At 37.6% G+C, this 12,237-nt stretch overlaps 1 protein-coding gene across 1 annotated transcript in view; it reads left to right on the forward strand.

The window, feature by feature from the left end:
* CNNM4 (cyclin and CBS domain divalent metal cation transport mediator 4) overlaps window positions 1-12,237 on the forward strand; it is a 55,545-nt gene that overhangs the window by 28,984 nt on the left and 14,324 nt on the right. The window contains 2 exon segments of the mRNA XM_074288419.1: window positions 833-1,002; window positions 1,421-1,520. Of these exon segments, the coding sequence (XP_074144520.1) occupies window positions 833-1,002; window positions 1,421-1,520 (270 nt within the window).

The following is a 12,237-nucleotide window of genomic DNA, read 5'->3' on the forward strand; positions in this document are numbered from 1 at the left end:
GTATATCTGTCTCTGGAGAGGATAAGCTTGATTTTCCCCTGGGATTGCAGGTTGTTTGCATTATAAACAAGTATCTATTCCATATTTCCATCAAGAATGTAGAGTTAGGAGCTAAAGATCTGAAGGGACCGTAATGAAAATGGTGCCTGGATCAGATCACTGGGGAGGAGAGAAAGTTGGCATCAGGCAGAGAATGGTCTGTGTAGGTCCCTTGGTGATGAATGGCTTTGGGAAGCCCTATACAAAGACATGTAAAAAGGAAGAGGAGGTGTTTATAACCTTAGTGCTTGTGCATACAAGATACATGTTCTCACACTAATGTAATAGAGTCATGTTTGCAATACTTTTGCTACCTGTGATCAGACCCATGGTTCTCCCTTAAATTTTATAATTGTTTTGCTTCCCTTAACACTTCCTCTAGCTTATAGTTCCCTTAGGAAAGAGCTGACAAAATAGACATTCCTAACTTCTTACCCTTATGTCAGGGGGAAGTTGAAGGTCCATGTGGGATACCTTCCTTTCCTCGTGCTGCTCTTCCCTTGCCATCCATCTTCCCAGTTTCATTCCCCCTGCCTCCAGACTGATTCCTTCATCATTCCTTCTTCAGTAATTTTCCAGGCAGAATCCTTTGAGATCAGGAATATATGGCATTTCCTCTTATTAGTGATGAGAGACAGGTGCATTAGGGATCTGGATCTCTCTGTTGGTTAACAGTTTCCTTGTGTCTACATTTGTAAGGAAGGGTATTTAAAAGTTCTTGCCACATTCTGAAGGTTCCTGTAAACAACTACCAGGGAACTCTAATGACAGCATTGTTTCCTATCTTCCATAGAATTGCCCCTATTCAATTCTTCAATCATATCTGAAAAGATCCTCCTTCGTTTGCTAAAGTACCCAGATGTCATTCAAGAGCTAAAGTTTGATGAACGCCATAAACTTGCTGCCCGTCATTACCTTTATGTTCGAAACAAAGCTGCTGACTACTTCATCCTCATATTACAGGTAAGCTCTCCCTTTTATCACATAGGCAGCTTCATGATCCCTGTTTCCATTCCTTCCTGCCTTCTTTCTAGGCTTGATCTCCTTTAACCTTACTTCCTCCCCAGTATTGTGCTGCACATTGATCTCCTGTCATAATTATGTCATGTGTGTTTAGGAACTCAGAGCTCTGCCCTTTTGAGCTTTGTCATCCTGATCACAAAAACTTTAAGGCACAATGCTAGATAGACCCTTCTTTGTCACATTGTCTCATATCCTTAAGAGAGCTACCTATTCCTAATTCTTTAAGATTCTAAAAATATTATTCTTCCTCTTAGCTAGATGAAACCAAATTACCCTACCTTCTTTCTGCTTTTCTTCTTTTTCTGGTCTTGTTTTCCTTTTTCCTTTATTTGTAGCCCTCATACCCATGTCCTTTCAGGGAAAGGTGGAAGTGGAAGCTGGGAAGGAGAACATGAAGTTTGAGACGGGTGCATTTTCTTACTATGGGATCATGGCGCTTACTTCGCCTCTTAACATGGGTGAGTTCACATGTTATAGCTGACACCAAACTTGGGTTTATATGGGAATGTCAAGTTAAGTAACCACAAGTTTTTAATGTATATGTAGGAAAAAAATATATGAGTTGGGCCCTTTCCTCAAGGAGTTTTCATTCTAATAGTTCAGAAATAAAAACACATGAATCAATATCATAGCATACACAGTGGCATATAATTAAATACTAAGCTGAATGGTATAAATTATAAGGAGTAATAGGAATTTAGAGGAAAAGGGAAAACCATGTAAATCAAAAGTAGGCAAGGAAACTTTCCTGAAGTAGGTGGGACCCTTGGATAATGGGCATGACATTCAAAATTGGGAGGGTTGGATAGGCAGGGAGGGTCAGAATGTAATGGGGGAGGCATGAAAGCCAAGAAATGGGATTTAGATTAGACTTGATGTGCTAGGAAGGAATTAGGGAGTTGTCGATGGTTTGTTTTTGTTTTTTTAACAGAAAAAGTGACATAAGAAAGGCAGTGTTTAAGGAAGATTGATTTAACATCAATATACAAAATGAATGAAAGAGTAGGAGAGGCTCTACAACTCAGGAAGGTGATCTTTTGGAACAGCACAGATATAAACAGAGAAGGGCCTAGTAAGTATTGATTGATTGATTGGGATTGAGAGGGAGGAAGCCAAGGGATTCTAAAGTTTCAAGCCTGGGTATCTAGGAAAGTGGTAATGATGGAGACAGTGGGATTGGGAACAGGAGCTTGTTAAGAGAGTTCAAGATGGACAAGAAGATGAGTAAGTCCCAATTTCCAGTTGGCTTGGGTATTTCTTCTGGCTAACATTTTATTCTAATGGTATAAAGAAATTCAGGAGGAGAAATTAGGCAAATTTGTAGCAGAAAACGAAGCAAAGGATTTAGAAAGGCTCAGTGACAGAGCATAGATACAGTGGGTCAAGGATTAAGGAATGAAGAAAGAACTAGACATTTAAGAAAAGGAGTTAGATGTGGGTAATGCTGTGGCGGGTTAAACTTGGTAGCACAAACAAGTCATCAAGCTTCCTTTCCCTTCCCAGTCCTTGGGACAGTGCCCGACATCCTCTTGTCTGTACTCTTATGTCTTGGACACCCTATGGAAAGAGCTGACCCTGGGGTCACCTTCCTAACTTAAGCAACTTTGGGAAAACTCCTTAACTCCTCTGAGTCTTAGTTTTCTTACTTGAAAATTGAGGGAATTAGATTACTCTCCAAGGTTAACTTGAAATTCACTTTCTGGTTCCTTTGAGAACATGGAATATCTAACCTTTTGGGGGGGTATCAGGTTGAGGTGCTGTTGAATTCATCAGTGGTTTGATGTACAAGAGCACCCTCTGCTGGTGCTAACAGTACACTTCGATGTTTTCAGGATTTTTTTTTTTTTTTTCCTTGGGTAATCAACTGGTGTTTATATACCTATGTATTCCATGTATGTGAGTCACTGTGCTGAGGGCAGAGGGAGGTGGTAAAGAGAGGGACATAAAAATTAAGCAATCTTTTCCCTCAAGGAATTTATATGTTGTGTCACTTTAAGTTCTTTCTGCTCCCTTTTTTGGGGATAAGCCTCCTTTTGACGCCGTGCCTTCTATCTCCTGCTGCTTGAGTCCCCTGAGAGAAGGCTGCTAGGGGCAATCAGAATGATTTTCCGTCTGACCCTCTGTTACTGAATCCTGACTCTTCCTCCCCGGGGACACAGCTTTTCTCTCCTTCTCTCTGTCATTCCATAAGTCCTCTGAGGTCCATGCTTTTCGTATCTACCACTCAGTTAAAACCCTGGTAGCTATTGACTACAGACCCCCAGGCCAGTCCCCTTCCTATTTCTATGAGTTTGATACCTGATTTATACTTTTTTTTTCCTCCCCAATTTCTACATCAGTCTAGGAGACCTCACCATACACAGTGACTCGCCCTCAAACTCAGTTTCTAACCACTCAGTTACTTATTAGTCACACACACAAAGATGGTCATGTCCTTGATCTTGCCATTAGTCATCCAAAAACCATCTCCATGTTCAAGAATTCTGAAATAATCTGGAATGCCTCCCTTCCTCATCTCTACCTCCTGGCTTCCTTTTAAGTCCTGTCATCTTCTATAAGAGGCCTTTCCTAAACCCTTTCCTCTCTTTATTATTTCATGTTTATCCTGTATGTAGCCTGTTTGTTTAATTTTATTGTGTCCATTTTTAGAATGTAACCTCCTTGAGTCTGAGAGACTGCTTTTTGCCTCTTTTTTGTATTCCCGTTGCTTAGCAAATAATATACTTGTGTTTATTGACTGGCTAACCAACCATGGTAGATAATGGGTTCTCCTAGGAGATATTAGGGAGTTGAAAAAAAATCAATATTCACTAACAAAGGATGGTGAAGGAAGGTGTGCCTGGCAATAAATTTATCTAAAAGAGATTAGGGATTATTAGTGAACCCAAAAGTTAATGTGATCTTTGACTAACTTTAGAGGAATAATATCCAGAACATAGGAGGAATAGTTTCCCTGTCTTATTCCCTTGTCTTCAGGCATCTGAAGTATTGTACATAATTCCTCAGCTTTGTCAGTACTCTGGAGGATCATCTTCTCAGTTTCCTCATCTTTAAAACAGGAATAGTAAAAGCTATGGGGCTTACCTCACAGGACTGTCATAAAGATCAAATGAAACAACATTCAGTTTATGAATTTTAAAATGCCTTATAATTGTCAACTACTATTACTCTCCTCTAGTCCAAACTGCTCATTACCTGTTTCCTAACCTAATGGGAGGTTTGTCACTGTCTCTCTGGATTTAGATACTTTCCCAGGCAGAGCTCAGTTTAACTCTGGCTCTACCCTGAGTTTCCTTTTTCTTCTGATCATAGTCTGTAGACCATTATGCCTGCCTCCTGGTCCCATTCTCACAGCTCTGTGTCATGGCTTTTGTACCTAGATGTTCACTGGCCTTCCTCTTACAGGCCAATGTCTTCAGTTTAGCATGGGTATCCTCCTGACAAGCAGACCTCTGATTTTCCTGCTTTCAGGGAAAGGTTAATGCTTTTAAAAATGCATGGCTAAAGAAGTCCTTCCTCTTATCTACAGATAAGAGAATCAAATGAGATAATAATCTGTACAACACAATGGCACATAGTAGGTCCTTAAGGTTTATTTCCTTCCTTCCTAACTAGATTAAACCTGAAGGGATATTAATATCTTTTAGAAATTCCCCCTCAGGGACAACTAGGTGGCACAGTAGATAGAGAACCAGCCCTGAAGTTAGGAGGATCTGAGTTCAAATGTGATCTTAGACACTTAACACTTCCTGGCTGTGTTCCCCTGGGCAAGTCACTTAACCCCAAATGCCTCAGCAAAAAGGAAAAAAAAAAGGTCTCCTCATGACACAAAGATCCACTCATTGTAACAAAGAATTAAAAAGAAAAAGGAAAAAACAAATATTTCAGCCAGATGAAGTCTAATGGTACATGCAGTATTCCACACTTGTAGTTCTCCAGCTCTGCAAAGAAGGAAAGGAGACACAATTTCTTTTCTCTTCAGTACCAAGCTTTATTAGTCATTTCATTTAGTTTAGTTGTTTTTGTTTCCATTTCTGTTATTATCACTAAATGTATTCTTTTTCTGATTTTATTTAGTTTACTTTGTATCATTTCATAACAAAGTTTCATATAGTTCTGTTTATTTGCATTGTTTCTTGCAGCACAGTAATATTTAATTCCACTCATGTTGCACATTATATTTAGCAATTCCCCAATCATTGGGCACCTATATTATTTAAAAAAAAAAAAAAAGGCTCCTGTAAATAGCTTTCCATAATGGCTGGACCAATTCACAGCTTCACCTGTATTTCTGTAATCCCTCCAACTTTGATTATTCCTTTATATTGTTATCTTTGCCAATTTGTTGGATATGAGATAAAACTTTTGGATAAACAAAATTTTTTGTTAGTGATTGGATAAGTATTTAATATGTTTGTTAATAATTTTTAATTCTTAGAATTATGTGTCCATATTCTTAAATTACTTGTCCAATGTTCATGAGTCAGTTATCAAAAAGACTCATGATTTTATATCTTTGTGTTTTTTATATATCTTGCTTAGCAACTTTATCAGAGATATCTGATGCAAATATTTTTCTCAATAGATAACTTTTCTTATTTGCATAATTTTGTGTGTGGCAAAGTTTTCATTAATCAATTATTTGGTTTATCTTTTTTGATTATTTCTGTACTTTGTTTTTATAAGAATTCTTTCTCGGCTATAGCCATGAAAGGTAGCCATTCGGGTTAGAATCTTTTTTTTAAAGCATATACTTTTTACATTGGAACCTTTTGTTACTATATCACAATCATTTCCCACCTCATCTTCAAAATTGAACCCTCTCTTTTAAACAAGCAAAACAAAAATATCCAGTACAAAGACAGTAGCTGACATATTCTTCATCTCTGCCATAAAAGAGGAGGTGGACTTCATTACCTGTTTTCTGGGATCTTAAATATTATTGCTTAGTTGTTTCTGTGGATGGTTTATGGTTAAAGAGCATTGCTCTCCTTCTGTTGACCCTGCCCTATCCAGGTCACTCTGTTCTCTCTGCTAAGACAAATCCAGATAGGTCAATTGCGCTTTCCCTCCCCTTATTGGTTCTGCTCACTGACTTCACCCTTCTAGATAAGGAAGGGACCATAGCCTCCCTCATCACCAAACCTAAGCTGCCGGAGTTTGTGTAAGCTTGCTTTTGTTTGCTTCTAATGGAGATGGAGAACAGTTTGTTGTCATCTTTTTTAGGGAACCCTCTGGACATTTGGAGAGTTTCTTAATCACCTTATACACCTGCTTTTTCATTTTGTTAACTCCTATTTGGCTGTTCTTTCCAGGATCCCCTCTGATTTATCCATATCATTATTAAAAACATGGAATTTAGAATTGGAAAGTCTTTGTGTCCATGGACTGGGTACTTCACCTACTGGGTCTTTTTTAAAAATACAAAAAATAATATCAGCAAATTGTTGAATTATATTCATCTTGAGGATCACAGGATGACAAAAATAATAGAATAGGAAGGGACTTCAGCCTACTTAGTTCAACTGAAACTAAGAAAAATTTTCAAAAGACCCTATATTACTTCTGCCAGAAGACCTCCAGTGTTGGGGCACCCACTACCTTTCCAAGCAGCTCATTGCACTTTTGGACAAGTTCTAACTATGAAGAACTTCCTGATATCAATTCTAGATCTGCCTAGTGGCAGGTTCTGGTTTGCCTCTAAGATGAACAAAATAAGTTTAATATTTTCAGGTACTTGAAGATGACTGTCCTGCTTCCCCTCCAACTTCAAAGTCCATGGCTTTTTCAGCTGAACCTCATGTGATATATATACTCATAATCTTTCTCACCATTCTGGTTGCCCTTTTCTGGGGAGTCTCTGGCTTGTCATCTTTCCTTTAAAAAAAAAAAATCCAGAATTGAATGCAATATTCCAGATTTAGTCTGACTGGGCAGAAGCACTATCTCTTTATTCCTAGAACTCTTTTAGAGGCATTAGAAAAGAGCATTAGTCCTAGATCAGGAAGTCCTGAATTCAGATCCAGCCTCAGAACTAAATGTACAGGACTTTGAGCAGATCATCTAACCTCTGATTGCCTGTTTCCTTAACTGTAAAAAAAGACTAATAATAGTTGTGAGGATCAAATAAAATACTATTTATTTGTCAAATGATTGATATGTAGTAGTTAATAAATGCTAGTTCTATTGCCTTTCTTCCCCATCTCACAATTTAATGGAGCTAAAGATCATATCAGATTTTTGTTGTTGTTGTTCATGACCATATCATATCATTGACACATTTTGAGCTTAGAGCTCCATAAAACCCTTCAGTCTTTCTTAGAGAAACATCATATATCCTTGCCTTGGCATCTTATTCTTGTGAAGTTGATTTTTTTAAATTCAGGTATAAAATTTGACATTCAGCTTTACTCCCATATATTGGTTAGGTATACTTATGCCAACTTATTTATTTGTCCCATGTGGTCCATGCAGATGCCATTAATGCCTCTTCGTTTAGTGTATATGCTACTTCATTTTTAACTCTATCAAACTTCCTCTTATCTTAAGCTGACCATTTTTGCTCATTTGTCTTTGTTGGTTTTTGAGAGGCAATTGGGGTTAAGTAACTTGCCCAAGATCACACACCTAGGAAGTGTTAAATGTCTGAAGCTGGATTTGAACTCAAGTCCTCTTGACTTCAGAACTGGTCTTCTATCTATCCACTATGCTATCTAACTGCCCTCATTTGTCATTTTTAATTCATTTGATGTCTTTTGAACTATTAATAAGAATTTGCTGAACAAATGCCCTAGATCACTCTGGGATAACTTTAACAAGCTGTTAAGTGAATACTGTTAAGGGAATACTTCTTTATGCACAAAACCTACTTGGTCTAATTTTGGAATGAGCAAGAGAAGCTTTACTGAAACCTGGGTGTCTAACATGATATGTGTTATTTTCCCTTCATTTATAACATCTGTTATTTGGTTACAGTTATTGGTTTTACCCAGTAATTTGTGAGTGTTGAAATAGTTCCAAAATGATTTGCTGTAATATCTTTATAGGACTGGAAAAGAACCGTCTGCCTTTTAATTCCTTTTCACTCCCTTAAAAGTAGGTCACTGTGTCATTTTCTGTATTTAATGCATACTAACCTATTTGCTAGTAATTTCCAAAATTCACAGCTAATTCTTTTGCCAGCAACTTCTTGTGAATGCATGTCTTTGGGGCCCAGATTTTCAAAATAATGACAAATATTTCTTCCCCGTTGACTTATCTAGCTGTGTGGTGGTCTTGGGCCAGTTATTCAGTCTTAGCATATAAAGTTGGGATAGAAATCATGAAGTCCAATCCTCTCATTTTACAGACAAGGAAACTTGAGGCCCTTAAAAATAGATTGATTTGCTTAAGACCTCCCTGAGTCAATGGCAAAGGACTAAAAACCAAGTCTTCTAACTTGAGGGTTCTTTACACCACCAGCCACTTGTCCTGAGTCTGTTGGTTCACCTATAGTTGAGGATTATAATATTTATGCTGTAAGATTCACAGGAATATTAGTAGAAAAAGAATTTATAATTCATAGCAGCTTTATATGGGTATGAACCTATATTAATTAACTTCCCTTTACAGATTAGACAGACATCTAAAGTCAAGGAACCAGTAGAGAATGGGTTTCTACTGCCCTCTAATGTCCAAGAGTGGGGCAGCTTAAGGCAAAGAGGGAAATGGACATAGTTGATGAAAGGTGACTAATATGGAAATGTATTTTATAAGGTTGCATATGTACAACCTGTAACCTATATTAAACTGTTTACAGTCTCAGGGAAGGGAAAAAACCCTGAAACTCAGAATTTTTTAAAAAAAATTTCTTTTACATGTAATTGGGAAAAAATAAAATGCTCTTTAAAAGAAAATCTGATGTAAGGAAAAACTTGCTAATAGTTATAACTGTCTAAAAGGAATTGAGTTGTCTTAGAAGACAACTCTATGATGTTGGTGGTGGATTGATCTCTCCTTGGAGGTTTTTGGGTAAAGGCTAGATGACCAATTATCAGGTATATTGTATTTGGGATTACTTTTCCAAAATCATTTAGACCAAATGACTATTGAAGATACTTTCATCTCTGAAATTCTGTGTTCCTTAATTTTACCTTTCTGTCTCATTGTCCAACCCAAAGAATAACAGAGTTTTAGAAGTAAATCTTAGAAATTACTATGGGGCAGCTAGGTGGCGCAGTAGATAGAGCACCAGCCCTGAAGTCAGGAGGACCTGAGTTCAAATCTAATCTCAGGCACTTAACTCTTCCTAGTTGTAAGATCTTAGGCAAGTCACTTAATTCCAATTGCGTCAGCAAAAAGAGAGAGAGAGAAGAAAAAAGAAAGAAATTATTCCAATATCCTTTCTTCCCCCCTTTTGGTAAATGAATAAACTAGCCTTAGGATGAAGTAACTCCTACACCATATAAGCTAACTAGTGGAAGAGCTGGTACAAACAAGAATTTAGTTTTCCTATGTCAGGCCAGTGCTCTTTTCACGATATCATTTTGTCTAATTTTTAGGTAGGGAAATTGGACAAGAAGATGAGCTATGTGAGTCATCTTGTGATCCAGGAACAAAGCCTGGAACATCATATCCTGACCTAGCAATAATGATTAAGGACTAAGGATCTTGCTTCCTAGAAAGTATGAAAAACAGAGACAAGTCTTAGAGTGAATTACATAGAATGCATAATGTTAGTCTTTTTGAAATGGTTAAGTGATTGCTATTTATGTCTAAAGTGCAGATTTATCTTCCTTCTAGAAAAGAGGCCCAAAGGCTCAAAGAATGGCTCTCAATTCTTTAGATTATCAGGAAGAATGAAGTGTTCTTTTAAAAAATGGAAGAAGAGTTTGAATATAAAAACAGAGAAGAAAGTATATCTGAAGGAGCAGAGAGGGAATCCTAGCTTATTTCAGGTGACTTGAAGATGAAGAATTGTGACACAAAGGATGATAGCTTTTGAACTGGAAAGGACCTTAGAAAACATAGTGTCAGTTGCACTTATATCTAAGAATCTATGCACTTCTTCCTTAAAAGGAGTAAGCTTGATCCTTTCAGGAGGAAATAAATCTTTCCTTGTCCTTCAGTTTCATGGATCCAGTTTCATCAGGTGAGAGAGTATCCAAAAAAATATACAAAGAAGAGACAAGTGGTACTGGCTGATGACTCCCTGCTCTGGGGTGCTGGGGAAGTTATCTGTTGAGTTAATAATAACAAAAGAGAAGTCCACTGGCATTTTTCCAGGACTTGATGGAGATTCCCAAGACTTATCAAACCTGATGACTACTATTTCTAATGATTCTAGAGTGTAAACAAGACTACCAGAAAGGATCTAATAAAATTGCCAAGGTGTATAGAATGTCAGGCAAAGGACTGAAGACCTTAAGAATGCAGATAATGTTTTCATCATATCTCACAAATTGGAGGAGAGGACTTCAGAAGACAAAGACAAATGTGGGAAGTAAGCAGCTGTTTAAGAAGGTGATATATCTGAGAATGAGATGTGAATTTATGGATCATAGTTAAAAATAGAGATGATGGACTCTTGGGCAGAGAGGTAATGTACTTTAACAATGACTCGTAAGAATATATTTACTTAGATTCTTAAAAATCTAGTCAAAGGAGTTTATAAACCAAAAAGGAGATGGAAGAGAAAATTAAACATGTTTAATTATCAAACTAAATACCAAGAGCCACACTGCTATCTTCTGATGTCCAGGAGTGGGGCAACTTAGGACAAAGAGGGAAATTGACTTAGATTTGATGTAAAAAAACAGTTGCTAATAATTAGAGCTATGTAAAGGAGGAAAAGGTTGCCTTAGACAATAATAGATCACACCCTCATTGGAAATTTTTTGATAAACCTGGATGATCAGTTATCAGATGTATTATACATAAAAACATAGAAAAAAGAGCCAAAGATTTAAAAAATGGCTCTCCCTTCTCAAGGTTATCAGAAAGAATGAAATGTTCCTCCAAATGTTCCGTATAGCAGTACAGCTATCCAGAAATCCTCAGGAAACAAAATGCAAGAAAAGAGTTGGCAATAAAACCAAACCAATAGCCTCAAATATTTATACACAAATGAACAAAGGATGGATAACAAACAAGGTGAACTAAAGATCCTAATGAAATTTTTTTTTTTTTTTTTTTTTTTTTTTTTTTATACATCATGGATGTTATTTAGATTTGGTAGGATAGGGACTCTGGAAAAGGTTGTGCTTGTGTGTGTCTGTACACACACACACACACACACACACACACACACAAACACACCCTTGTTTGGAAAGGAAGAAGCTACATGAAATGAATTAATGAATGAAGCATTTGTTAGGCACTTACTATATGTAAAACACTATGCTAAGCCCTGGGAATATCAGCTTATATTCTAATGGGCTGCAATTTTTATAAAAAAGGCCAGTGATCCTTAGGATTCTGGAGCAAAGCAGGTAGTAAGGCTGATTCTTTAATGTCATTTCCACTGAAAAAAATTCTATCAGTTCCTGATGCCCAATCATATGAAAGTACCAAAGTCTTTGGTAACAGGAACTCTCTTTTCTGGGTCTTTAGTAGATGGCTGTAGCATAAAGAGAACTGTTGCTAGGCTGCTTCTGCACAGATGCTTCCTAGGATGGTAGCAGAAGGTCTGAGTTAGAGGCATTGTTATTCCAAAGACCCTTGGGTTCAGGGCCCTGGTCTGTTTCCATTAGAAATGATGGTTTAGGTTTTAGTGATGATTTGACCTGTCTGGTACATGTTGCTTTCTGTCTCTCAGGATGTCTTGTTCTTTCAACTAGGCTGGTTTACCTGACATGTGAATGTCAGAAGAGGCAGCTCTCAACTAGCTGTGGGAGCTTGGCTGGAAGCAGGATTGGCATTCTGAGGAGCTGCCATTCCCAGGGCTTTTGTGCCTCTTTGTCTGTTAGTGGCAACTGGTCAGAAGTTGTTGTTGGAGGCAGTGAGGAAGATTCCTCACTGATGTCTACAGGGGCTGGAAAAGAAGCAGATTTGGTAATTTGGGGTACGCCACTATTCCCAGTGCTCTTGGATCTAGGATTCTGGTACCATCAAGGTCCGAGGGGACATGGTACTCAAGGTGGTAGTAATACAGACTAGCATTCTGTATTAACATATACTTACATGAGGAAATCTAGG

The sequence above is a fragment of the Sminthopsis crassicaudata genome, chromosome 2 (assembly GCF_048593235.1).
Source record: "Sminthopsis crassicaudata isolate SCR6 chromosome 2, ASM4859323v1, whole genome shotgun sequence".
In the NCBI taxonomy this organism is placed as follows: Eukaryota; Metazoa; Chordata; class Mammalia; order Dasyuromorphia; family Dasyuridae; genus Sminthopsis; species Sminthopsis crassicaudata.